The following is a 25,521-nucleotide window of genomic DNA, read 5'->3' on the forward strand; positions in this document are numbered from 1 at the left end:
TTGAAAGAATCACATGACCTGGATTTATATCGGCCTTGCCCACCATTTCACTTGCACAGCACCACAACACAGCCACCGACAAGGGATCTACTCTGAAGGCTACGCGACAGCAATCCCTCCTCGTATAGGCCACGGCCCATCATGGCGAACGAGAGCAAGTACACCAGGCAACTCAGCCGCCTCCGCAGGGGGCCTCGCCAACCTTCGTCGATCTGGCCGAGGACCGTTCACAAGACTGACGGCATGTTACAACGACAATACTTCCCGCTCCTGGACCTGCCTCGCGAACTCAGAGATCTCATCTACGAGTATGCATTGGTAGCCAAGGACGGCATACACATTCGCGCTGTCCCACCAGTGCCCAACGGCAGACTTCCAATTTGTCGATCTCCTACAAAGCGGAGGAGCATCCTTTACAATGGATATAGCAAGTACCACGAATGCCACTTCGACGTTACCTACGAATTCTATGCTCCGAAGGGTCCGCACGACGTCTGCGATCTCAGCATATTCCTCGTCAACAAGCAGGTTTACGCAGAAGCGTCCAAAATCTTCTATTCTCAGAATATCTTCGATTTCTGTCCCGAAATGGATGAAGACAGATCATTCTCAACTTGCCACCTGTTTCTGATGGATCGTCCGACCTCGGCTTCCTCAAAAATTCGGTCGCTTGCTCTCAGATTCGGCCAGCCACAGTTTGCGCTTGACCCTCTTTTCGAGCGCTATACAATGCCCGAATAGCCCTTTCTAGAAGTCTTCCGAGTGATGAACGAGAGCATGCATGTGAGTAGTCTAGCACTAGAAATGTATGGGTTCCCGCCCGATGTTAGGCACTGTCCATGGAACTGGGATAATCTCTTCCATCACTGGCAAGGAGGATATGCGGAACCTATGGACAGGCTCTTTCAACTAAATGGAATCACTCGACTGTCTATTAGCGTTGAGATCGAAGATGAGGAAGAAGGTGTGAATCGTCTGGTCGCCTTCGTCCAGCTTCTCAGGAAACGATTGCTCGTGAACGGCGACAAATTAGGTATCCAGAGCGTAAGAGTTCGTCGGCGCCACCTCTGGGAGAGAGAATCCGCGTTCTATGGAACACATTCACGACCACAACCTGGGTCAATTCGCTTATGGAAACGTTATATCACAGTTGCTTGCGACAACGACTCGAGAGGCCAAGATTACACTGACGCTCCACCACATCGCCGAGCGTACGACAGGACGGCTCAGCTGGAGGAACGGAAGGGAAAAGAAATGGAGCTCACCCCAAGCGAATATCGTTGGTGGCTCCGCACAAAGTACCGGGACCGGGACTATACTGCTAGTGACGGAGGATCTCAAGACTTTTTGATCACATTGGGCGACTGGCGGCTACGTGACGATATTTATCCTGACTGGGGTGATGGGTCTAAGGAATCTCATGGATATAAGGAGTTGATATTACGGGAGGAGGAGAACACTGCACGAGGACACTGCGCAGGAGACAACGGAGGGGTCATCGACTAGCGACTACGGAAGCGACGGGGCTTCATCTTGATTTCTAGAACTGCACCTGTCACTTGTGGTAATCTCGAAGCTTTGGAGGTCTTACTACGGACTACAGGGTCTTTCACAATCTGGAGGAGTTAGCAAGTGAAGGTCTAAAGGCTTTATGCTCGTGGAAGCAACCTTCAGCAGCTAATATACTATACTTCACTACTCTGCTTACACATGCAAGCATCGTGGCCGAAATCGAGAGCTTATGAATCCAACTGATATAGCTCTCTGTGCACACTGTACATCTCTCAGCAACCTGTGGAGTGAAGCCCGTCCCTCCACGAACGCCTTCATGGTAAGAATACTTCATAGATACCCACACTAGCGACTCTACAGTACCAGGTCACACCGTTTGGGCACTCGGATAGTTATACCACTGCACTGGTTACACTTTTGATCGCTCGACATCACCGTCTAGGAGCAGCCCGACTAGCAAGTGTTCAGCTCATCAAAGGGTGGCCTGATTTCCACAGCATGGACCTTTACATGGTATGTGGAGGTTGAAAAGCCTATGGGTTGTTACCCCCCCCAAAAGCAGTGGCAAGAGAGTGCCCAAACTTAAAGTCACAGGACTTGGAAATGTGTAAAGTGGATCGGTTATAATCCCCGGAAAGCCGTCCTAATATCTAATCTGCCGTAACCCAAGCAGGCCGTTATGATACACTCAAATCCCACCATCCCATCCCACCAGTCCCCCTTTCTATGGACAATCTGAAGCCACACCACATAGAAGAAGCGAATATAAAAGATGGGAGAGGAGAGTAAACTCAAGCCTTCAAAACCGCTTCGCCCCCGCCCACCTATCCAAAAAAACCCCCCCCCGTATTTGTAGCATAGCCCAATTTAGTCGTAACCCATATCTCTTAGTTCGTTCGCGCCCAGAATTAGACCCATCGTCGCCATGCCAATCCAATCCGATCCAATGCCGTGATGAGACTACAAACTACAAATGAGCCCAATGCGAGAATGATTCGTAGAAGTCGTCGCTCGTTGCTCGTCACCATAGCGCCCAACGCAATGCCAAAGAAAGCATGCTGTCAACACCAGAGTATAACTACCGCAGAGTGCGGCTAAGTATAGCTCCTCATCGCATCCAGATACCCCGTGCCGCCCTTCAGATCATGATCAAAGTCCTCGGCAACCTCGAGCACGCGCTTGATATGCTCGAGGGAGAAGGATTCCTGTTCGGAGATGGCGAGGGATTGGGCGGTGCGGACTGCGTTTTTGATCTGTTTCCAACATTAGCAACGTATCCAATTGGTTTTGTTAGGGCAAGGGGAGCTCTTACCTGCCGCCCATTCAGATTATTCCTCGCCAGCGCATCAAAGTCCTTCTCCCCAAACGGCGTGACCTGCAGCCCCTCCACCACCCGCACCTTCTCCACAAACGTCTTCCAGATCTCCTTCTTCGCCTTCGGCGTCAGCTCACCATACCGCAGCGGCATGTGGATGCGGCTCTGGAACGCGTCGTCGAACGTCTCGACGCGGTTGGTGGTCAGGAAGAGGATGCCCTGGAAGTACTCGAGCAGGCGCAGGAAGATGGAGACGAGGGCGTTGCGGTGGATGTCGTGCACCTCGCGCTTCTCGAGGAAGACGTCGGCTTCGTCGAGGAGCAGCACCGCGCCCCACGAGTGCGCAATGTCCATGATCTTTTGGAGCTCGTGCTCCAGCACGCGGCTGTCGGTGCCGAGCTCGCCGGCGCTCACGGCGTATAAGGGGCACTTGAGGTACTCGGCGATGCCTTCAGCGGTGAGGGTCTTGCCGACGCCGGGAGGGCCGTGCAGGACGAAGACGAGACCGCGCCCTTTGCCTTGAACAACGTCGTCGATGGTCTCCGCGGCGTGGAATTTGTGGCTGGAGACCATGCCTTTGACGATAGACTTGTGGGCGGCTGGAAGGACGAGGGAGGAGAACGCGCCCTCGTTCCACTCAATGTCGCGGATACCGCTGAGCGAGAACTCGAGCCATAGCTTCTCGGAGAACGCAAAGCCGAGTACAACGGGTGAGGCAATGAGGAGTTCCTCTTCGCTGAATTGGTGGGTCTTGACGCCTTCCTTGGTCTCTATCGAGTCAAGCTTCTCAACCTGAATTTCCTTTCCGTCCTCGTCAACCGGGACCGTGATGACATGAACTTTGTCGTCCTTGTCAAACACGACCTTCGTCCTAGTTCGCTCGCGCTCTTCCTTGCTTTCATTGTAGTTCAACGGGCCTTCTCCGCCCTCCGCAGGACCATCTTCGTCCGAGGAGTCACAGCAGTCGGAGCAATCATCCGATTCGCTGTCATTGAAAGGGTCCTCGGTGTCCTTGGGCTTGATCAATGAGATTGGATAGTTGGGATTGATTCTCCGGAAGATCGCAGGGTCTACCATGACTCTTCCATTGATATTGACCTTCGCGACGGCCTTCTTCTTCTTCTGGAAAGCAAGTCCTTTATGGAAGCGGTAGTTCATGCCCTGCATCGCGACAAAGCGTTTGCCTCGCTCCACAAGCTGCTTCTTGAGGCCCTCTGGATCCTTGTGGTACTTCAGGGGATATGTGGTTAAGCTTGTGATCTTCCGCGGGCCCTTGAAGGATTCAACGTGGACTTCAAAGTCGCCAAGGCCGAAATGCTTGCCGTCATACTCCAGGTAGCGCCCTTCAATACAATACCATTCTCCGCGGATGAAGGAGCTCTCTTTGTTTGCATAGTCGACCTTGAAGCAACGAGGGTCGTCCACGGATCCGTAGGTGGCCGTGTAGGCGAGGGAATTGGGTTTGAACAAAGCCCAAAGGAGCTCGAATGTAATGTTGCCAGCCTTCAGCATCGGGTAGAGCGTCTTCTTTGTCTCTTCGTAGTCCTCGTTGATATATGTGACAAGCAGCTTGCAGTGGGCAATCTGCAAAGACAGCTTCTTCTTTAATTTCCGCTTCTTCTCTTTCTTTAGCTGAGCCTTGAGGGTCTTCTTGTAGTGTGCTTTGATTTCTTCGAGGTAGAGGAACAGCATGTTGGGATCAACCTAAGTATTATCAGCATCAAGGTCGAAGGAACGAAGGTCGGAAACTTACACTAGGTTGCTCTTCTACTAATGAGACACCCTTCACGTCCTTCATGACTTCACCGAGCGCATCCCGTAGAGGCTTCGACTTGATGTCAACAACGGTGTTGCGATACTTGTTTTCCCAGTCAAACTTCCTACGAACCGTGAAGACCTAGATATTCGTCAATTTAAGAACTGGAACCGCCACAATTGAGTAGTAGATGTGTTTGCAAAAGTGAAAACATGGAAGGGATGATGCACTTACGTATTCATTAAACTCGTCCACTTGATCCTCGGCACTCTCCGTCAACTTGTAGTTATGTATGGTGCTGTCCCACAACTGGTCCACACGCTTGAACTCCAGTGTCGACGCCCTCTTGCTCGCCTTCTTTTTGACCTTTCGCTTGGACCTGATGCCTCTCCTTCCAGAGGCGGGGGGATCGAGGCCATCAGGAACCGCGGCCCTCTTCCTCCTAGATCCTCCTCCTATCGCAGCATTCAGCTGTTGCTGCTGGAGTTGCAGTTGCAAGGTCGCAATCTCGTTACGTAGCCTCGTCCCCTCATCCTCTTCCACAGCATCATCAAGACCATCTTCCGTCTCCGACTCGGGCTCAGCAGCTCTCCGCGACTTCTTCGGCCGGCGATGGCGGCGGCGCGGCTCCTCCTCCTCCTCCTCGTCGGATGACTCAGAGTCTGAATCAGAATCAGACGAGTCGGAGGAGTCCGCATAGCGCATGGCCTTGCTCCGCTTCTTCTTCGCCGCGAGCTTCGCCTTCCTCTTCTTCTTGGCCTTGCGCCTTTTCCGCCGCTCCTCCTCCTCGCTGTCTTCGCTGCTGCTATCACTATCCGAATCGTCGTCCGACGAATCGCTGTTAGAGGAGCTGCTGGTGTCTATACTCTCCTTGCGCTCCGCCTTCTTGCTGCTCTTGGAATGCTTCTTGCATTTGCCTTTCTTCGCCTTCTTTTTCTTTTTCAGCGCCGAGTTGCTGGCGGCGGCTCCGTCCACGGCAGTCCCATTGACGTCCCCTAGACTCGTTGTAGGAGGCTCAGAGGTGGGCTGCACCGTCACCTCGTCGGCCGTGTTGTCTTCCCGTGCAGTGTCCATGCTCGCTTTGTGTAGTTTCTCGTGCAAGGATCCGCTGGACCCAGAGGGAGAGGAGGGGTTCGGTTGCGGGGTGCTGGAGGACGTGCTCGAAGTGGGAGTGTAGACGGGGTTGCCCTTGAGTTCGCTCGTAGTTGCGGTTCTAGCGGTCTCGGAGGAGGTGGGCACAGAAGACGTGGCTGTGGAGGGGGAGGGTCTAGTTGTGGGAGAGAGTGTGGTGGTGCGGCGGTCCGGTTTGTTCATCGGAGAGTGAGCCGCGTCTATCAGGCAGTGAGAGTCTGCTTGTCCGTCCAGATCAGTACCGAGTCAATCAAGTCAAGAGGGCGGTTGTGTGATGGGATCGACGTCGCCGAATGGACTGGCAGTGGTAGGCTGGTTCCGAACAGCGTTGCACAGCTTCACGAGGACGGCCAGTGAACAACGAATCCGACGAGAAGCACAGCGACGTTAGGGCTGGGTACGTACTTTTGGTGAACGCAGTTGTGCGTGTGGAGGCAACAAGGCGGAGAGAGCAGAGACGGGTGAGGACGGTTATATATATATATATACGTGAGTTCTATGGGTGAGGGTAGACCTTGTGCAGCTGAGGCAGCGTCGCCGCGGCGGACTCGAGGCCGGTGAAGGGATACGTCTGCCTGCTGGTGCGGCCAACTCAGACACCCTGCTTCGATGACTCCACGAGGCGAATATCTGGAGGGCGGTTTAGATGTGCCCGAGCCCTCGCGCCAGAACGTCCACTCCACCACGCGCATCGACCGTGGCGCCCCGGATATAAATGTGGATCCCGCAAACGTGCGCGCCATGCACTCGTCCATGCCGTCGCAAACACCATCAGATAGCATCCACCACCGCCAGAGCAGCCAAAGAAACAGTCGCGAATGGACGCCTGGAGGACCGTTGCGCCCCGACTAAACTGCACGCTGAGCCCTCCAGCTATGACCCTCGGCGGCCCTCACCGCTTTCTCGACCGAGGCACCAAGCAATTCGTGGCTTGTGGAGTCGAGCAGGGGCCCCGGCTTGCGCTAACAGGCCTGCCCTGGCTGTTGGATGTGTTTACAAGGCTGAAGCTGCCAGGCTGCAGTCTGCACGTGAAAACGGCCACCCTCTTTTGCACTTTCTAAATAAGGGTGTCATATTGTCGCACTGTGCAGTTATAGCAGCCTTGTAGAATCTAGTCCGACGATTGTGCCGTGAGCCAAAGTCACCCAACACAGAACCCTCAAGCGCCATGCATCTGCGTCCTGCAGTCCCCAACCCAAATCCCATCACGCGAACCCAAAAAGAAAGCCCTTCTCCTGCGCCATGCACCCATCCTGCCCTCCCGTCGTTCCGGTTCATGGACGCGGGCTAGTCCTTCGATCTCAGGCCCAGGTGGCCCAATGAGTGCCCGCTTGGCGTCTCGAGCTCAGATTCGGGTTTCCCGTCTGGGAGGTCGCCTGTCGAGACGCCTGTTATACTCGTTGAGGGCTCGTTGATCGTTTCCGGCGACTGCACACGGGGTACTGCAGACGCTGGTGCGCTGGATTCTGCAGGCGGTGCTGCAGGCTGCGGGAGATCTTTCGATAGAGGCAGCGGCCCGGGTGCCGATGCGGAGTCGGCGCTTGATGGTTCCTCAATCTGCTCCTCGCCATTGGGTCCATGGGCTCGGAGACCCGCGTGAACATCGTCCTGGCCGTCGTGTGCTGGTACTGTGCCAACTTGGCTCTTGACGTTGCTAGCTGTGCTGACGTCCGAGCTCGACCCCATTGGAGTCTCTTTGCGTAGTCCAAGATCTTTGCCTTCGCTAGGATCCGTGCTCTCCTGTCCATGCCAGTCTGCAGGGGCCGCCTGCTTGACCTCTTCCCCTTCTTTGGGTTCGCGAATGACGACTGGCGGTTGCTCTTCTTCTGGCAATGCCTTCCACACCACAGCACACCTGTCGAAAGCTCGGGTGCCTTTCCTGCTGCTGCCTTTGATCCCGTCCATCTTGTCCCAATGCATCTCGAACACGCCGGAGTCTTCTGGCTTCCCGCCGCTCTCACAGCCATTGCCTTCGAAATATGCGTTGAACCACACATGTGCTACCGAAGTGACCATCGTGAGGCCATACGCCGCTTTGTTCCGCCGTTCGACATCGATGTTCATATCGTTGGTCGGAAGAACCACCCGTTTTGTGGGGCGGAAAACAACGTCTCCTCCGGTTTCTGTCTCGTCTTCTTCCCGAGGCGCGTCTTTCTCATCCTCGCTCGACGAGGACTGCCCATCGATACCGGCCGGGAATGTCTGCGCCCCCCTCAAAGCCTGGACATTGCTCTTCTGGTTTCCCTCCGCCAGTGCAGACGATGACTTCCTCTCTTTCTCCTTCTCCTTCTCCTTCTTGTCCTTCCCATTCCCCTTCCCCATCACCTCCGCGACCACACTCGCCAACCCCGCACTCTGCTCAATCTCCCCTCTAACCAGCTCCCTCTCCTTGCTCGAGAAAGTATGAAACGTCTTGATCGTCTTCCCCTCATCCACAAACCCCTCCACCGAAATCTTGACCCCATCCCGCAGCCCCCAGACATGCACCTCGAGCACCTCCACCTGCCTCTCCACATACACCTTCCCATGCTTCGCCCACCGATCCACATACGTAACCCACCTTAGCTGACTCGGTATCGACACGCCCGCCCCAAACCCCGGCCGCATCCTCCTCTCCGTGAACCGCTTCAGCGCGTCCTCCACCTTCCACCCCTCCTCGCTGATCAAGTACGAGCAGCTCGCCGTGCCGCTCCGCCCCTTGCCCGCCTTGCAGTGCACCACCACAACCCTATCCTCGTTCCCGTGCAGCCAGTTGCGCATGCTGGCCATGATGTGCGGGATCAGCGCGAACGGCGGCGGGTGGTGGTCCGGGAAGGGGTAGTGGTAGACGCGGCCGTAGACCTCCGAGTCCGGGTAGCCGGTGCCCTCGGCGCGGAACTCCCATATTGCCCAATTGTCCTTGTGCTTGTAGTCGAGGAACTTGACGAGCGCGTCGAGCGGGTTGCGGTAGGCGCGTTGGGGGTAGGTGCCCGAGGGGCCCGAGGTTGCGATGACTATGGCGAGAGGATGTTGTCAGTAACCGTAGTATGTGAGCTCGAGGAAGGGGAGAGAGATTCGGTGGTTTGGATTGCCGTGTACACACTTTTGTCGGTCACGTAGCAGAGATCCAGGCCAGCTTCTGGATGCCTGGCGCGTGGGCCTGCGACGATTTGGCGCAGGAGTGAAGCCATGGTGTAGTTGCTTTCGTGTTATGTGCGGTGTAAGGCGTTCCCCGACATTTTTGAGAAGCAAGGCTGGAGAAGGTACATAGGGACATCAGATGTTCGAGGTCGACAAACAAGCGAGACGTCATCGCCTGTTTTCGTGAAAGGGTCGTGCTTGGCATGCACAAATCTAGCTAGTATTCATGGAGGGCCCCTGACGGTATCGTCGGGAATGTAGACAAGACGAAAGATGTCTACTGTGTAGAAATACATCTTTGAGAGCATGGGAAATGCTCTTGAAGGCCTTATTAGAGCACCATGTGCAACAGTGAATGTTTGTGAACTAATTATTTTCATATTACAGTATCATACAAAACATTACATTCCAACTGCACTGGTAGCAAATGTAATTACTCATGGCTAGAGACAGTGGCAGACTCTTGAGACCCCTCAACAAGAGGCCTATAGTCTACCGTCTCGGAAGGCCCTCTCCCTCCCAACAAGCCTTCCGGTCGCATGCCCGCCTTCTGCAAAATGGCAAACGGCTTCCACAAGTCCATCTCCAGCCTCTTCATATCCTGAAGAACTTCGTAGGCCCGCTCATCCTTCCGACGAGCACACATTTGAATCAGCAACGAGAAAGTTCCGTCCCGAGGTTGCCAACCTTGGTCCCTCATTTCGTAGTAGTAGCGGAATGCATCGTCTATGTCGCCGCACTCCGTACAGACAAGGATAAGCCGGTCGTAAGTCAGGAGGTTGGGTCTGATCTTGAGCTGGATCATCTCAGCCGCCAAGAACATGGCTAGTTCCTTGCGTCTTGCGGTACGACATCCTTGAAATAATGTATTGAAAGTCTCGATATCTGGGCCTTTCGAGCTGATTGTGTGAAGCGCTTTGTACACTTCAATGGCTTGTTCGAGGTCTGGCATGGCAACGCATGTCTGAATGATGGCGTTTACTGCTGCCGTTGGAACTTTCCGCTGGCTTTGGGCGAACTCTTCCAGTAGGTTGAAAGCTTGCATGGGCCTAGTTGGATCCTGCCGGAGATATGCAACTATGGGATTTGCAGTATTCAAGTCAGCTTTCACGCCTGCCTCTTCCATGACTACCAGGACCGTAAGCGCAGTTTTGAGATCCCCAGCCGTAATATAAGCTTCCAGGAGCATTTCGTAATCTAGTTGGCTGAAAATGGTTTTGCGATTGGACATGACCCGAAAGACGTCAGTGGCTAGATGAGCATCGCCGTGACGAGCCGCAGTGTTCAATACGTTCGAACAGATTCCAGAGGATGGAATGAAGAAATTCGGCTCGACTCGTTCGGCCCAAACGAGCTTTACAAGCTCGTGCTAGATACTTCGTTAGGTAGGCTCATATTGCTTATCAAAATGGGGCTTACGTGAAAAGCTTCACTCCCGACATCGAGCAGCATATGCCACAACGCAGGAGATATATCCCCATTGCCAAGATTTCGCCGCCTCACTGTCAACTGGTAGGCCTCTTCGACTTCCTTAACATCGAGGAGCATGAATGTAGCTTTGTCGTAAAGCCACGTCGGTACTCGCCCAGGGCCATGCTTTTCCATTTCCTCGATTTTCTCTAGAGCCATTTCAAAAGAGCGTTCCCGAAGCAACCCTGCAACAACAGCAGCATGCCCATCTTCTGACAACTGTAACCACCTCTCCTGCATATACTCGAGGACTTCGCTGCGTAGGATAGCATTGGGATGAACTGCAAGCGCCTGGAAAATGTCAGAATTAGCGTAACAGAGTTTTGTTTTGGATCAATGGTACCTGGAGAACATCATGGCATACACCTGCATCTGCCTCTATCCCTTCATTCTCCATCTCTGACAACAGCGACGATACTCTTCCTGCATGACCATGTAGCGGGTGCACGTTCGCGAGGATCATGGCTGAGTATAACCTGGCATTGAGCTTCTCTCCGCGACCTTGTATAAGATACTGAACAGCATCCTTGACTTCATAAAAGTTCCCCGCTGCCGCGTACGTATGGAGCCTTCCATACAATTGCTCGGTTGGTTCATCGGCGTGGTGGTAATCTTCAGGTCTACTCTCTTTCGGTCGCCATGGGGGTTCCCCGGCTTTTGTCACTCTAGGCTTTCCGTTGGCTAACAGCCCTTTTGTGTCTGTACGGCGCTTCCTTCCTTGTGTGTAAGGTTGCTGATATGTTCTGACCGACTGTTGGAAGGGTGCTCGGAGCGTTTTGCTGGAAACATTTGGTCTGAAAGCTGGACATAGGCAGCGCCATAGGCCATCGACTACCAATGGCCTTTGCATCGAGGTGCATGTATATGAGGATGGCCTTTGCGAGCATGAAGTGGAGACGCGGCGAGAAAGTTGGCGTCGGAGGTCTTTAGGCGTGTCTGCCGTGGCCAATCACCAGCCGCTAATCTAATGGAAATTCTAAATTATGTGATTGGATAAGATGAGACTACATATATTACACTATCAATTCCATGTGGATAAGTGCTATTCGCATTGATCTTTACAACTTTCGGTCGCTGGAATGCTTATTTCCAATCAATCTACCATGGGGCCTAGCTGTTTTCTCAAACAAGACAGTCTCAGCCTTTGCAAGTATAAGTGGTAGGAATGAAATACGAATATGCGACGTGGTATTGTATATTTAGTGTTGTGCTTCAGGTATCCTATTTACCGTAGTAGCAGCTCGTGTCCTATGCATATGGTATCTTTCAGACCACCCTATAGTCCACTCTAATACTAATGTTGCAGAGTCTCTCAAATGTCCGCCCTTGACGCCAGATTATGCAGATCATTCCTGGAAACGAACTTTAAGATATGCCCTTTTGAGTTGTTCCTAACGCCTGACCCTTCCCAAGATATCCGATCCACTGATACATACCATGGAAGCTTGCTAAGAATATGAATCAGCCAACACTCCTACCGCTAGAAAAGACTTGAAGCAGCGCTTCTCCCTCCTCTGGACTTAAGTACTCCTCCAGTAACTGGTGTGCCGCATCTACTACCTCATCCTCAATGCCCGCCTCCAAGACTATAGCGTCGCTGAATGCGAGACGGGTCAAGGCGACCAGGTGCTTGTGAATTCCGCCTTGGATCACACTCAGTCTCGCCCTCATGTCGACCTCGTCCGGAAAGGAAGTAGCCAGGTGGTATAAGATGCGCATAGAAATGTTGATCGAGTCGACAATAGCAGAATGAGTGAGTGTTCTGTAGTTGTATAGCGCATCGATTTGATCATGCATAAAGCGAACGAGACGGCCAATGCAATGACGATGCTTCGCAAGGACTCGTCCACCATATTGATGAACGCATAGTCCGCCTAGTACGCGGAGCACTTGAATGCGTAGCTCGCAAATAGACGGAGGGTCGTACGCACTGCTTTTGGTACTTTCTTGTAGGGGTTCGGGAGTCTCGAAGAGCAAGATGGTCAGACGGTCTATTGTGTCAGTCTCTCGCTTGATTTGTTGATCTGGCCCAGAGTCGACTGGAACAATTGCACCAACGGTGCCCGGAAGTGCGCTAGTGCTCAGAATTCGAAGCATGAGCATGATCTGATCCAGTGGTTGAGCCTTCATAAGCATGAGCAACACAAAATCGTTTGGCACGCATTGCCAAAACTTGGAGATAGCTTCCGAGGATGTGACGCAACTTGTAGCAATGGTGTGAAGAAGAGACAGACAATCCAAGACGTTTATTTTACTGCGAAGATTTCCTTGCGGCGGCGCATCCCGGTCGGAAATGAAAGCCGGATTCGTTGAAGCCCTCGCAATTGGAATAGCAACGAGATCTACCGAAGCAAGAATCAGAGGTAGTGCCTTCTCGGTAATCGCAATTGCAGTTCCCATCTTTTCGGTAGCCAGTATGAATCTGATCGTGTCCACAAGAAGGTAGAGGGGCGTGTAGAAAGTTTCTTTTAAACATTGCTCCCACAAATCGAAAAAGATATAACAAAATTTCTGGGCAAAATCCTCGACGTGCGATTCGGGGGTGCATGTAGCTAAGTCATCGTATACCAAGGAGGATAGCATCTTGCTCGGGTTGGAAGGAAATGCGTATTGGGTGAGGCTTTCGAACGTCCGCTCATGTCCGGTCCTCGGTCGATGGTTAAGAAGCCGTCGCATAAACTCAAAACGATGCTCGTCCTTCTCAAGCTTCGCTAGCAGAGCGAGATGAAGCTGTTGATTCAGTGATTCGTGGACCACTGGCGGCTTTGCCTTCTCGCGGGGCTCACTGAGTTGCAATGGCTTTATAGGGCTCTGGTCCATCACAGGCCGTTTCCTCTTCCCTCCTTGTTTTGGCGTGGCAGCTTTAGGGCGATCTCGAGCCTTCGACGGGGAGACCAGGACAATATCGTCGTCGTCAAAACCATCTCTGAAAGGCAGGACCTTATTATGTCGTTTGGGAGTGACTGCCTGGCTCACTGGCCCAGCCTTGGCTTTAACAGCAGCTCCGTCTTTCAGGTTCTTCTTGGTCTGTTTCGCCTTGGCGGCATCTCTCGCCAAGTCGTGTTCCAGGAACAGATTGTTGGTCTCGATCACTTCCCTGTCTTTTTTGGTTTTCTCCAATTCGGCCTTCTGTTTCGCTACAACATCCGCATGAGCCTGCTGCATGACGGAAATCCGTCGCTCGTACTCCTTTGTAACCTTGTCGTGCTTGCTACGGACTATGGCTATTTCACCAGCCTTCGACATGGCAGCAGACTTGGCTTCCTCGACAGACTTGAGAAGTCTCTCTTTCTCGCGTTCAAGCTCTTGTATCCGTTCCCGAAGCTCATTGGCGGCTGGACCAACCTCTTGTGCCTCGACATGCACATCCATGTTGTCAACATATGACTCTCCCTCGTAGCTGTGGCCTCTATCCGCTGCTTGCTGTACCTCATGGCTGTTCGATGCCTGCCCAGAGCCTCCATATGTGCTCTTCAAAGTGTGACGTCGACTCGGATAGCCACCTTGGAGGGGGACCGCGGCACCAGGAGTCCATTGTGTTGGCGCCTTGGAAAATGCCGCTCGGTGGCTGGGTTGTTCCGGGATTGGCTCCTCGTCGAGGTCTACGACTATCTCGTCGTCATAGCCGTAGTCCGACGAGGGTGGCTCAGGATTCGTCTTCTGAGCGCGTTTGGGGGGTTTTGTCTGGTTGAGCGGGGCACGATTCGACGGGAGAGGAGCGCATTGGTGTTGTAGAGACTGTAGCGCGGTGGACTGGGCAAGCGGGCGTTGCTGGGTTGAGAGGATCGCAGCCGTCTCTAGGGCTTGGAGATCGTTGGCAGGAAGGTCGTACAGGGCATCGTCGAAGTCGAATTCGTCGTCGTCGTCAGCCATGCCGGGCGACTTGAACCTGGGAGCCTCTCAGCATGGCTTGCAGGCGCAGAAACGCGTTCGGCGCGTGTGAGAGCAGTGTGTGTTTGCGGCGGTGTCCTGAATTCGGCGCCTGAGGTGCCGCCGCTGCGACCCTGAGGCGCCCACATTCGTCCGCGTCGCGCCGACTCGCCGACACGAGATGACGTCCAGCGAGCTCCGTCTTTCACCAGCCCACTCCACTTCAACATCAAATAAATCCTGTCTGCGCCGGCCCCTCTGATCTCCCGTCGTCCTGCTGCTCGCCCTCTCGTCCCTTCTTCAGTGCCCGTCCAAAGCAACTGCGAGCCGCCCTCACAAGCCTCACAAGCAGACCCTCTGCACACCCGGTCCTCCCGTGGCAGGATATCCAGCTAGGGTCCACGCATATCCAACGTTTCTCGCGACCCGCGTCTAGCCATGGCACGACCGCGCAAAGACGTCAAATTCCAGCATCGGAGTGGCAGCAACGGCAAGACGCGTAGACCCAGCAACAGCATGTCGGAAATCAGCGAGAACGGCTCCGAGCCAGGCAGCCCTACGAGGAATGGAGCTCTCTCGAAATCAGATGTATTAAAGCCTCCCTGGTGTCCCCTTCGCACGATCCTGACCGCTGTAATAGGCACCGGAAGCTCCTCCTCAGTCCGACTATGAGAAAAAGAAGCAGACCTTTGTCACCCGCACAATCTGGACGCTTGTTATGATTGGCGGTTTCTTCTGGGCACTCCTCGCCGGCCATATCTACATTATCATAATCGTCACTGCCGTGCAGATAATATCCTTCAAGGAGGTTATCGCCATAGCGAACGTGCCTAGCCGGGCGCGAAGCTTGCGCTTTACAAAGACCCTGAACTGGTACTTTCTGGGCACCTTTATGTACTTTCTCTACGGGGAGAGCGTCGTCTACTACTTCAAACATGTTCTCCTTGTCGATAAAATCCTCCTCCCCTTGGCTACCCACCACCGTTTCATAAGCTTCATGCTGTATCTCATCGGTAGGCTTCGTACCCAGTCCAGTGTCACAGGCGTCTGCAGCAATACTAACTCTACTAGGTTTCGTTTTCTTCGTGGGATCATTACAGAAAGGCCACTATAAATTTCAATTTACCCAATTTGCGTGGACACACATGGCGCTCTTCCTCATCGTCGGCCAAGCTCACTTCATAATTAACAACATTTTCGAGGGCATGATCTGGTTCTTCTTGCCAGTGTCTCTCGTCATTACCAACGATATATTTGCCTATCTCTGCGGAATCACCTTCGGGAGAACACCGCTCATCAAAATCTCACCCAAGAAGACCTGGGAAGGCTTCCTTGGCGCTTGGTTCTTCACCATCCTCTTTGGCATCGGGTTCACGCATTATATGGCGAAAGACAAGTACTTCATATGTCCTGTCAACGTGAGTGTCCCACCTGTGCCTGCGATATGGCCTTTGCCAATTACCATGTTACAGGATCTCGGTGCGAACTTCATGACGGGGTTGAACTGTACCCCGAATCCGGTTTTCATCCCCCACACATATACATTTCCTGCGCCGCCACCGTCGTGGACCCATCTGCCAAGCCAAATCTCTATCGCCCCAATCCAGTTCCACGTTCTCGTATTTGCAACTTTCGCATCTCTTATTGCACCTTTCGGCGGTTTCTTTGCCTCGGGACTCAAGAGGTCATTCAAGATCAAGGACTTTGGTGATTCGATTCCGGGCCATGGAGGAATGACCGACCGCATGGATTGCCAATTCATCATGGGTTTCTTCGCCTTCATGTACTACTCGAGTTTCATCGCCACACACCAAGCGAGCGTTGGCGGGATTATCGAAGCTGCTATTACGGGCCTCACACCAGAAGAGCAAATGGAAGTTGTGAAAGGCCTCAGCAAACACCTCGTTAACCAAGATATTATTTCACCCAAGGTAGGACCTAATGAGCACCTTCACAAACCACTACTAATACATTCTGCAGGTTCTTGAGTATCTTGGCACTCAGCTTCACCGAAGGTGATCTACCGCATACCTTCTCAAGTAGTGCTTGCTGTGAGAATAGGTGGCGCGACTTGCTGCTTTTTAATAAGGACAATCATATACCTCGTAGGTGAGCTGTTTTGACTTTGTGGTCAACCTGCACTTGACAGGGCCTTTACGCACTTCGCGGTTTTTTTGTATATACCCCCTTCGCTTCTCTTCTTGGGTCGTATAGGTATTCCCTTTGTAATTTTGCCCTCGTGTGTGGCTCATTAGGTGGTGGCTCAGATGTAATCAGGAGGAGATGACCTGTCCACAAGGCGTCTTAGGCGTCAAGTGACAACTTGGAACTAGGAAAAAGTCTTTGAAGCATCAATGGGGTTTCTCCTTTAGGGGAGGCGAACCACAACTTCTAAGTACGCCTGCGCGATACACGATCTATCTAAAACCCAGACTTTTATTACTCACCTACCCCCCTTCAAGCCCTCCAATGCCATAACTAATCTCTCCCACCCCTCCGTCCCCTCCCAGCTCTCCTTCCCCCTACCCATAATCCCTCTCACCGCACTCCTAGCCTTGAACCGCCAATCCTTCGCCACCACCTCCCCACTCCCCGCCGCCAACCCCTCCGTCCGCTCCATCTCCCCAAGACTCTCATACGCATCCGCCAGCTCCACCGTCGCATCCACGACCCCCTCCCACTGCTCCACACTCCCCGTCTCCCACCCGGGCTGGCCCGCAACAGCGCGCCACGCCTTCTCATGCGCCGCCAGCGCCGCCGACGGCTGCCGCCGGAACAGCGCCAGCCGCGCGACCACCTGCCACAGCTTTGCCGACGCCGTGATCAGCGGCACGACGTGCTTGTCGACCAGCTCGCCCACCATGCGCGCGAGGCCTGGCTTCGCGGGGTCGTACGGCTCGGTCGCGACGGAGGCGATGTGCCGCACCAGCGCCGCGAGGATCGCCGCGTCGACGCACGCCTCGCCGTCGGTGACGCCGCGCAGCTCGCAGATGCGCGTCTGCGCGCGGACGATGTCGTTGTAGGCGGGCGGGACGGTGGAGGCGGCGACGGTGAGCAGGTTGGACCAGATGCGGTAGCTGTCGTGCTTGAGGGCGGCGGCGCGGCGGAAGGCTTTGAGGGCGTCGAGGCGGGGTTGCTGGGGGTTGGTTTGGTGGGCGGCGAGGGGGTGGGCGGCTTCGCCATCTTCGTCTTCCTGTGAGGCGGAGGTGCGGAGGTGCAGCAGGGCGGCGGCGAGGTTGCTCCAGGCTTCGGCGTCGGTGTCGTCGAGCTGCACGCAGCGGGAGAAGGCCTCGACGGCGTTTTTGAACTGCGAGAGCTCGAGGTGTGCGCAGCCGAGGGCGAACCAGCTGGATTGGTTCAGGGCGTTCATTTTCAGCGAGGCGGAGTAGGCCGTTATGGCGCGCTCGTAGTCTTTAAGGGTGAAGTAGTGGCGGCCTAGGGAGCGCTGGGCGCGGGCGTAGCGGTTCTTTGAGACTGTCCAAGCTGTCTCGTACATGGCTGTGTCCTGGTCGATGTCGCCCAGAATGCAATACAGTCGAGGCGCGTCTGCGGGAGCGGGTTCTCGTAGGGGTCCTTCCCATTTCTCCTCTTCTGGATCAGCCGTATCGTCAGGCCCATTGGTGGCGTGGAAGAGTTGACGACGGATGATCTTCTTGGCTTTATCTTCCCTTTCAGTAGCAGCCCAGCATAGAGCAGCTTCGGCCCACATTTCGAGTCTTTCGTAGATCTCCAGAGCGGATCGGAGACCTCCCATGCTGACCCATCTCGAGGCCAGCTCTGCTTCGAGCTCCCAGCGAGAGGGCGAGCAAAGTTGGAAAATGTACTTTATGCGCTCGCTCACTGGTGCTGAATCGGTTTCGTTGGCTTTTGGGAGGAAGGTAGTGGTGCCAGTTGGAGTTGGGCTGTCGGACGTGGTGTCTGCGATGACCTGATCGACGAGAGCCTGAAGCTGTAGCAGGCCACGCTCTATCGTTCGGGATCTGTATCCTTCAATTCTACTTCGCACAAGGAGCGCCTGGGTGTAAACCTGCCAATTTGAGCTTCCACCGTCTAGCACGCGGGTTGCGTAGGGTATAGTCTCTTCTCTGGTAAGACCATCCGATGGAGAAGTGTTTGTGATCGAAGAAGCGAGAGACAGAAGGATTATAGAGTCCAGAGGCTCCAAGAGTGGTTGGTTCGCAGGATCCAAAGTGGTCAGAGAAGCAGGAAGTTTCGATTCATCCTTGACATCTGTAGATGAAAACGGTGTGTCGACAAACGAGATAGATTCAAGAAGCGTATCGTCGTTGAGGTCAAGGGTTTTAGGTCTTGAAGAATCGATCTTCGCTCCAGTTTCTTGTCCGTCTACTCGTGGCGCCTCATTCGTATCTTTAGCGCTTCGGGCCAACACTACGAGCTGGCTCGTATCAAACTGTTGAAATTTGGTTCTCTTTCCAAGTAATCCGGTCAAGGCAAACTCAAAATGCCGCTGTGAAGCCGCCTGGTTGAGATCAGACCGGGCTTTCTTATCCAGACCGTGATGTGTATGGATTGTTGCGCGTTCAAGAAGGAACTGTACTCTGATATCAGGAGTGGAATACTGTGACTCGGTAGAAAGCAAATCGGCTTCCAGAGCCTCCAGGTTTTCATAGATAGATGATTGTAATGACGGTGCGATCTCAGATAGCAATCGCTGGTGTAGGAAAGTGGTTCGAAGCTTTACCCAGGCAGCCGCCTTGATGTTCTTCTGAATCGGCGGACTTGATAGTATCGTGTCCGCGAGACAGAGGAGCTCAATATTCGGAGTCAGCTTGTATGCAGCCTCTCCATCTGCGCTGAGTGACTGGATTAGATCCTGCCTCAATGTGGACACTGCAGACGGATTCGAAGAGATCTCCTGAGGGAAGAGGGTTTTTGAAGAGGAAAACGGTAGAGGAGGTCCAGTGACATTGGACTGTAGAAAGGCGTATAAGCACGCGACAGCTACGACAAGAAAAAGGTGTTGCAGATACGCTGCGGAGTCTTGGGTTTCCTCATCGCAGTTTGCAAGGATGAGTCCTAGACGGCGCGAAACGTAGTCGCTCCATAGAGGGAAGTCGCTCGCAGATACGTCTTGGGTCTTTTCGTTATCTTGGAGGCCTAAGAGTATCGCAACTTGAGGTGACTGGAGAACTGCATCGTATTCGCCCTTCTCCAAGTGATTCAGAATATCACTGAGAACAGACACGAGATCGTCCGGAAGAGTGATTCTCAAGAAGCTCAAGTAAGCATCCGCCATCGTTAGCAGCTCTTCGAATGGCTTTGAAAAGAAGAAAAAAATCTCAAAGCGTGAGTCGATGGAATGCCGTGGATTAGGTGATGGTGGAGGCAAAATCAAATTCTCGCTTGCCCTCTTCGACCAAAAACCGCCTACAACCACCCGTAACATTCACTTTTACAGATATCATTGTTATATGTGACACTGCATTAGCGCATATATGGGCACCTGAATTAGTAGTATCACGTTCGATCGTAAGGACTTTATATCGACTTCCATGATACGATGCACTGCTTCACATGTGTCAAATATGGGGAGGCCAATAAGAAGCACCACAATTGATCAAATATGGTCAAAGGTAATTCTTCACCATAGCAAAATATAAAGTTATACAAGGTTATTTGACTAGTTCATCATCATAAAAATGAAAAAGCAATGTGGAAAGCTCGAAGGATATTCCCATGGAGCAGACCGTTTGTTCACTCCAACCGCAGCATCCAGCCGCAGCCGCAGCCGCCTTGTCAGGACAACAAGAACATCCGTAATAAAACAAGAACTAGTCACACTCTTAAAATGCCCTCAGACTAATCAGAGTCACTGCTACTAGAGGACGAGGAGCTGCCGCCTCGACTGTGCGACCGCTTCTTATGTTTCTTCCCGCCGTGGCTGCCAGCATACAGGCCGCCCATGCCAGCAGACGCAGCATATCCGCCGCTGCTTTGTTTCTTGTGTTTCTTCTCTTTCTTCTTCCTGTGGAGAGCTCAGTCACTAGCGATTCAAGCAATGGGATCTAGCTTGACTTACTTGTCACTTTTGCTATTCAACACGTTCGCACCGATGGCGCCCGCTACAAGACCTCCAATCGTGCCGAGAGGGCCACCTCCTAGCTTATTCCCAAGGAAAGCTCCGCCAGCGCCGCCAATAAGAGTCGACCCTAGACCACGTTCGCCTTCGGCGCCAGGGGCTCCAGGGGCTCCGTACTGGCCCTGTTGCTGATGTGCTGGGTCATAGCCACCGGGGGCAGCGGGATCGCCGTATCCGTGCTGCTGGGGAGGATATGGGGACTGGCCGCGGCTCGGATCATTGTGCTGTTCGTAGCCTTGCTGCCCATAGGGAGCGACTTGATGTTGGTCGTAGGGCGGAGCGTAGGCGCCCTGCTGGCCAGGCGGCGGCGACTGGTAGGGAGAATGGCCGGGAGGGGGGTATTGGCCCTAGAGTCTCGTCAGAAGTAGCGCAAGAAAGCATGTGTATTCGCGCGCACCTGCTGAGGGAGGTATGGACTGCCTCCTTGGGCGTACGGGTCCTGGCCGCCATAGCCTGGAGACGGCTGGCCGTACTGGCCTTGCGGAGGAGCTCCATAGCCCTGCTGTGGGGGCGGCTGGTTGTAGCCTTGGCCGTAGTCTGCGGGGTGGTCAGTTGCAGTTCGTGGTAGCTGTTTAGGGATCGGCTTACAGTCTTGTCCAGACATGGTAGAGGTTCGAGAGTTGATTTCGAGGGATAGGTGGCTGCTTGCGCGAGGTTGAGGGAAGAGCGCGGTCGGCTTACTGTAGAGGTCTTCAGGTAGGGGTAAGCGGGGGAGGGGTGATGGTTGGATGCGGGCGGATAGCAGCCATCGGGCATCACAGGGCCTCTTATACGAAACCGCCCGCCGTGAAGGGCGGCTGTCCGGGAAAGAGCGGCAGCACCTGGGCACGCAACAGCTGAAGATGCGGCTGAGCAGCTGCAGGCGACGTGATTGCTGACCAGCAATCCGCAGCCCTGAGCCCAACGTGCTGCCCAGGCAGAGAGGTCAGCTCCCCACCAGATCGTGCCACCGTACCCAGCGCCAAGTGGCAGCGAGGGGCGCCAGCGGGACGCCACGAATCTTGACCTCGGGGACGACCTCCATTCCGATTTGGGAAAGGTGGACAGCTGCGCCACGTCCGCACCGCCTCGTCGGCGCCTCCGACTTCAACATCATCGCGTCCCAAGATCAACACCAGACGGCCTCACCGCCCTGCTCAACGTCATGCAACACGTCTGCTTCCTCTTCTCCGCCTCCAGCTTACGCGAGATCTCCTTGTCTGTTCTTGAGGATACTTAGCCACGCCACGCCCCAGCAGCACAAGGAAGCCATCGACGTTTGCCCCTTTGTTTTGATAGAGAACAAAGGCTCCATCTTTAAGACTTAATGGCTTTGCCTTTGTAATATCACTCATTTCTTTAACATACACAATGAATTGTCCACGCCCGGTACTTCATGCCTCTTATCCATCGCGCTCGTCAATATTCAGACAAAACTTCAACCTTCACCTAGACTGAGCAGATTCGCGGCACGAAGCATCTTGTTTCGACAACATCGGGCCTGAAGTAATAGATAAGACGCTCACAAGCTTTGAATACCCCTCAAATCCAGTACAGAACCAAGCAAGTAGTCATGGCGCAAGATACGCCAATTTGGGCACCTGAAGGAAGCGCAACGTGGCACAAGATCCGATTTTCTTCGAAGATCAACAATCCAATTGACACTGGCTACGACCTAGCTGCTGATTTCATCAACGGTCAAAATTCTTATGTGGCTATATTCGGCCCGAAACCGTTTAGAAGGCATCTACAGCTCCAGGTAGAAGCTCGCTATAAGCGTAGGCACAACGATGGAGGACCGTATTGTGGCTTGCACGCTCTTGTATGGGGTCTGTGGCCCATCTATCAGAAATTCAAGAAGACTCCTCCAGACTTCAATCGCCTAGCCAGTCTTCACACAATGATCACACAAAACCCTTCGCCCCTGAGAGAAAATTTGACCCCATCACAGCTAATGAGAATCTTGCAGGCCCTTGACAGACAAGATTGGATGAAAATTGGCCTTGCTTATTGCGTCAGGGGCCAGCCCATGTCTAAAACACCAACTGAGAGCACACCAACATCATACCATATTGACTGGTGTTATGAAGATAGTGGAGATCCCCCCGCCGATCCGCACGATTTCGTTTGGCTAATCGGCGATAAGGTTGGCGACTTTTATCAAGTCTCGGGCTTTGGGCCAGAGAAAACACCCGCTCCTCCTAGACGCCCATCAGCATCGCCGGCTGCCGCGAACAGTGCGCCTGCACCACAAAATCCTACTCCCCCACAAACCAGCCCCTTATTCCAGGGTCCAACATCTCAGCCTGTTGGGTCTAGAAGTTCAACGCAATCAGCAGGTACTCCCAGTCCGCAAAATGAACATGCCACTGACCGCCGGCCTAGCAACACAGGTAGGCCAATGAACACAACAGCTCCACCTGTTGGAACAGCAAGCCCTAGCCAAGCAACAGCTAATCCCGGCTCGCAACACGCACAATTCACTGGCCGCCGGGCGAGTAGCATAGCTTCCCCGATGAATGAATCTCCCCGGGGCGGCCCAAGTTCCTTTAGCTACCAGAGTGAGCAGTCTGTAAATACAGACTCTTTCGAAAGTCAAAATGACAATGGCAGTAGTGTTGCAGATGACAATCAGGGCGATCCCATGGATGTGTGCCTAACATGGCCTGGCTATCAGCCTTTTCCAACAATCCACCACGAGAGCTTTGAAGACTTACAAGTCCCACTGATTGACGATGAAGACTATGAGGAACCCATTGCTGTTTTCAATGCGAGGCTGTCACGTTCCGCTATGGGTCCTGTGGAATGCGCACCCAGGGCAGATGTACTTCTACCTTGGAACGAAATGGGTGATATCACACTGGCAGAGTTCATTGTGTATTTCCCTAATCACGCTCTTTGCTGGCCCCGATTCGCAGCCCTCATCCGCGAAACCGGTTGGCAGCATATGTTCAGTAGGATCACAACACTCATCAACGTGTCGCGACTCGGTCCCTCGAGGTTTCGAAACCAAAACCTCGACAAAAGGTTCATATACCAGACCACCTGTGAGGAGCTTATGGAAGAAGCGATCAAGCAACACAAGAATGATCCAAATTACTCCATCGTTCAGGGCCCTAACTCTATAGGACACACGTACATTAGGGAGGAGGGCGATTTCTCTGAGTTTAACGAACTGAAGTATATTCCTCAGGCATGGCACCACGAACCACGTTTTGTGGAGGGTCTAACCACCATACCGCTAAGTGAAGCTGGCAACTGGGTCGAATATCATCCCTTCCCCGGCCGCGTCTTCACACAGCGGATGCTCCATGCGATAAACCCCAAATTATATCCCAAGGTTCCACCTGCGCCTCCAGACGATAATCCACCTCCTGCTCTAGTCGCTACTATGATAGAGGAGCACAAGCAAATTCGGCCCAGAAATTCACTGAAGAGTAAGTGGAGGGCCGGCTATCCTCCCAAAGATGATCCGACTATGACTTTGGACATATTAAAACGTAACTATCCACTCGATATTGAAGGGGAAGCTTACCTGTGGGTCCTCCTCACGCACACTAATCAGCAAATCATTAGAGAAGGGTTTGTGCCACCCCATATCTTCCAGAGATGGGGCGGGGAGAGACATGGCGGGATGGAAAAAGGGCTAAACGAGTTAAGAAGCAGATTCGTGAAAGCGATCCGAGAAAGAGCTAAGAATCGGGGCAGCACCTTCCAAATTCAGAGACGCGACTATCTTGATGAAGTGAACGAGCACAAGAGCAGGCCCGAACTAATCGACGATAATGACCGAGACTACCCCAAATTTGATACCGATGAAAAGAAACCGAAAAGCCATGAAATCGGAAACCCACCTCCGCCACACGGCGCCCAAAGGACCCAACCCAAGCAACCAGGTGGTGAAGCGCAACCAAGTGCCACGCCGCCCACTGCCGGGGGAGGTAGCGGTAATGCACCAGGTGGTGGTGCCCCGACCCAGCCCAGTGGCAGAGGTGGTCAGCCGAGATCAGGACGGCATCATTCACGTGAACATGGGAGACAACCACAACCTGGAGGCTCGTCTCAATCCGGATTCCCTTCAGCGCCCCGGGGCGGAGGGGGAGGCCGAGGCCGAGGCCAGCCAAGCTCGGGAGGGCCTAGAGGAGGCGGCGATAGTGGAAGAGGAGGCGGTCACAGGGGGAGAGGAGATGGTAATGGTGGAAGAGATAGAGGAAGGGGGAGGGGAAGGGGCCGGGGTGGTAGAGGACGTGGAGGAAACAACTAGATACAGAGACAGCCCATAGGGCACACTTGGTTACCGCTGCTTGGAGTACCCCCATAGGATCTCAAAAATCTAAGAGCAATGTCAAGTTTCAAGCACTACAAACCAGACTACCTCTTGACTAACTGGCTACTTACTAGCTGAGCTACTCCCCACAGTGGTGTCGAGTAAGCAAGATCGAAGCCACGCAATGATAATTTGTGTGCCCAGACTTATGGACCAGTCCTGTCTCTATCGTGTGAGATCTGAACTCTGCGGCATATGACATTCACTCCCGAGAATTTCACAGGCTCAGAAGACCACAGACGGTACCACAAGCCTGGAAAAGCAGTAATCATCTACCGAATGCGATTTGAACTCTACGGCTTATTACATTCACTCCTGAAGATCCTCACAGGCTTGGGAGACCTCAGACGATACTACAAGGCCAGAAAAGCACTGGATATCCACCGTAAGTGCTAGGTTATAAGTTGGGGCACACGGATATGTCACAGCCCCAGCTACATTCTTGCACGATCGACACCACCGCAAGGAGTAGCCCAGCTAGCAGGTGTTAGCTTCGCCAAATGTTAGTCTAATCTCTACTACGTCAGCTTTTACATCGCAATTGAAGTTTTGAGAACCTATCGGGTCACCCCAAGCGTTTTCAAGGAATGCCCAAACTTGAGTCTTGGTACTGTATCAGATTTGAACCTTTTAGTTTATTACATTCACCCCTAGTAATTTTAGTAGGCTTAGAGGGCCTCAGACGGTGCTGTAGACCTGGAAACCCGCTGGATATCTACCGTACGAGACTTGAACCCTGCAGGTCATTACATTCACCCCTAATAATTGTCAAAGGCTTAGAGGGCCTCAGACGGTGCTGTAGACCTGGAAACCCGCTGGATATCTACCGTACGAGACTTGAACCCTGCGGGTTATTACATTCACTTCCGAATATTTTCAGAGGCTCAGACAACCTCGGACAGTGTTACAAGGCTAGAAAAGCGCTAGATATCGACCGTATG

The 25,521-nt window shown here is 53.4% G+C and overlaps 9 protein-coding genes across 9 annotated transcripts; 4 read left to right on the plus strand and 5 right to left on the minus strand.

Annotated features, from left to right (window-relative positions):
- Window positions 1–141: 141 nt before the first annotated feature.
- On the plus strand, window positions 142–741 carry BDZ99DRAFT_513616 (uncharacterized protein; the record flags this gene model as incomplete). The annotated part of the gene is made up of 1 exon (XM_033724724.1): window positions 142–741. One exon carries the CDS (start codon window positions 142–144, stop codon window positions 739–741), a length of 600 nt encoding a protein of 199 aa, XP_033584340.1.
- Window positions 366–1,703, plus strand: BDZ99DRAFT_14562 (uncharacterized protein). The gene has a single exon (XM_033712733.1). The coding sequence runs from the start codon at window positions 766–768 to the stop codon at window positions 1,504–1,506; it is 741 nt and encodes a 246-aa protein (XP_033584341.1). The 5' UTR covers window positions 366–765; the 3' UTR covers window positions 1,507–1,703.
- Window positions 1,704–2,334: 631 nt separating this feature from the next.
- Window positions 2,335–5,522, minus strand: BDZ99DRAFT_405003 (P-loop containing nucleoside triphosphate hydrolase protein). Its single transcript, XM_033716413.1, has 5 exons — window positions 5,010–5,522; window positions 4,818–4,910; window positions 4,581–4,724; window positions 2,825–4,531; window positions 2,335–2,765 (listed from the first exon to the last, which is right to left on the minus strand). Exons 1-5 carry the CDS (start codon window positions 5,286–5,288, stop codon window positions 2,607–2,609), a joined length of 2,382 nt encoding a protein of 793 aa, XP_033584342.1. The 5' UTR covers window positions 5,289–5,522; the 3' UTR covers window positions 2,335–2,606.
- Window positions 5,523–6,764: 1,242 nt separating this feature from the next.
- BDZ99DRAFT_505118 (uncharacterized protein) lies at window positions 6,765–11,175 on the minus strand. The gene is made up of 6 exons (XM_033724082.1): window positions 10,648–11,175; window positions 10,254–10,595; window positions 9,479–10,203; window positions 8,797–8,894; window positions 7,521–8,707; window positions 6,765–7,454 (listed from the first exon to the last, which is right to left on the minus strand). The coding sequence occupies exons 1-6, from the start codon at window positions 11,152–11,154 to the stop codon at window positions 7,002–7,004; spliced, it is 3,312 nt and encodes a 1,103-aa protein (XP_033584343.1). The 5' UTR covers window positions 11,155–11,175; the 3' UTR covers window positions 6,765–7,001.
- Window positions 11,176–11,330: 155 nt separating this feature from the next.
- BDZ99DRAFT_457117 (uncharacterized protein) lies at window positions 11,331–13,735 on the minus strand. Its single transcript, XM_033718616.1, has one exon. The coding sequence runs from the start codon at window positions 13,674–13,676 to the stop codon at window positions 11,766–11,768; it is 1,911 nt and encodes a 636-aa protein (XP_033584344.1). The 5' UTR covers window positions 13,677–13,735; the 3' UTR covers window positions 11,331–11,765.
- Window positions 13,736–14,401: 666 nt separating this feature from the next.
- On the plus strand, window positions 14,402–16,623 carry BDZ99DRAFT_457118 (phosphatidate cytidylyltransferase). The gene is made up of 5 exons (XM_033718617.1): window positions 14,402–14,762; window positions 14,815–15,187; window positions 15,246–15,592; window positions 15,647–16,105; window positions 16,155–16,623. The coding sequence occupies exons 1-5, from the start codon at window positions 14,613–14,615 to the stop codon at window positions 16,191–16,193; spliced, it is 1,368 nt and encodes a 455-aa protein (XP_033584345.1). The 5' UTR covers window positions 14,402–14,612; the 3' UTR covers window positions 16,194–16,623.
- BDZ99DRAFT_431470 (TPR-like protein) lies at window positions 16,618–19,431 on the minus strand (the record flags this gene model as incomplete). Its single annotated transcript, XM_033717290.1, has 1 exon — window positions 16,618–19,431. One exon carries the CDS (start codon window positions 19,429–19,431, stop codon window positions 16,618–16,620), a length of 2,814 nt encoding a protein of 937 aa, XP_033584346.1.
- A 721-nt stretch (window positions 19,432–20,152) lies between these two features.
- Window positions 20,153–21,223, minus strand: BDZ99DRAFT_14641 (uncharacterized protein). The gene is made up of 4 exons (XM_033712744.1): window positions 20,863–21,223; window positions 20,672–20,811; window positions 20,211–20,621; window position 20,153 (listed from the first exon to the last, which is right to left on the minus strand). Exons 1-3 carry the CDS (start codon window positions 21,028–21,030, stop codon window positions 20,345–20,347), a joined length of 585 nt encoding a protein of 194 aa, XP_033584347.1. The 5' UTR covers window positions 21,031–21,223; the 3' UTR covers window position 20,153; window positions 20,211–20,344.
- A 1,115-nt stretch (window positions 21,224–22,338) lies between these two features.
- Window positions 22,339–24,236, plus strand: BDZ99DRAFT_565144 (uncharacterized protein; the record flags this gene model as incomplete). Its single annotated transcript, XM_033727443.1, has 3 exons — window positions 22,339–22,346; window positions 22,400–22,588; window positions 22,639–24,236. A coding segment is annotated over exon 3 (1,581 nt), but the record flags the coding sequence as incomplete, so codon positions are not given.
- Between the last annotated feature and the right edge of the window lie 1,285 nt (window positions 24,237–25,521).

The sequence above is a fragment of the Mytilinidion resinicola genome, assembly GCF_010093595.1.
Source record: "Mytilinidion resinicola strain CBS 304.34 unplaced genomic scaffold BDZ99scaffold_1, whole genome shotgun sequence".
Lineage (NCBI taxonomy): Eukaryota > Fungi > Ascomycota > Dothideomycetes > Mytilinidiales > Mytilinidiaceae > Mytilinidion > Mytilinidion resinicola.

Bases quoted from the DNA above. Each gene is read 5' to 3' on its own strand.
- BDZ99DRAFT_14562 (XM_033712733.1), top strand. From the start codon at position 766: ATGAACGAGAGCATGCATGTGAGTAGTCTAGCACTAGAAATGTATGGG.
- BDZ99DRAFT_405003 (XM_033716413.1), bottom strand. From the start codon at position 5,288: ATGCGCTATGCGGACTCCTCCGACTCGTCTGATTCTGATTCAGACTCT. The intron at 4,725-4,817 runs GTAAGTGCATCA...ACGAATATCTAG, and splicing joins TGGACGAGTTTAATGAATAC to GTCTTCACGGTTCGTAGGAA. The intron at 4,532-4,580 runs GTAAGTTTCCGA...GATAATACTTAG, and splicing joins TAGTAGAAGAGCAACCTAGT to GTTGATCCCAACATGCTGTT.
- BDZ99DRAFT_505118 (XM_033724082.1), bottom strand. From the start codon at position 11,154: ATGCAAAGGCCATTGGTAGTCGATGGCCTATGGCGCTGCCTATGTCCA. The intron at 10,596-10,647 runs GTACCATTGATC...GACATTTTCCAG, and splicing joins TATGCCATGATGTTCTCCAG to GCGCTTGCAGTTCATCCCAA. The intron at 7,455-7,520 runs GTCATTCGCGAA...TGGCATGGACAG, and splicing joins AAGAAGAGCAACCGCCAGTC to GAGAGCACGGATCCTAGCGA.
- BDZ99DRAFT_457117 (XM_033718616.1), bottom strand. From the start codon at position 13,676: ATGGATGTGCATGTCGAGGCACAAGAGGTTGGTCCAGCCGCCAATGAG.
- BDZ99DRAFT_457118 (XM_033718617.1), top strand. From the start codon at position 14,613: ATGGCACGACCGCGCAAAGACGTCAAATTCCAGCATCGGAGTGGCAGC. The intron at 15,188-15,245 runs GTAGGCTTCGTA...TAACTCTACTAG, and splicing joins CTTCATGCTGTATCTCATCG to GTTTCGTTTTCTTCGTGGGA. The intron at 16,106-16,154 runs GTAGGACCTAAT...TACATTCTGCAG, and splicing joins AAGATATTATTTCACCCAAG to GTTCTTGAGTATCTTGGCAC.
- BDZ99DRAFT_14641 (XM_033712744.1), bottom strand. From the start codon at position 21,030: ATGCCCGATGGCTGCTATCCGCCCGCATCCAACCATCACCCCTCCCCC. The intron at 20,812-20,862 runs GTAAGCCGATCC...ACCACCCCGCAG, and splicing joins TACCATGTCTGGACAAGACT to ACTACGGCCAAGGCTACAAC. The intron at 20,622-20,671 runs GTGCGCGCGAAT...ACGAGACTCTAG, and splicing joins GTCCATACCTCCCTCAGCAG to GGCCAATACCCCCCTCCCGG.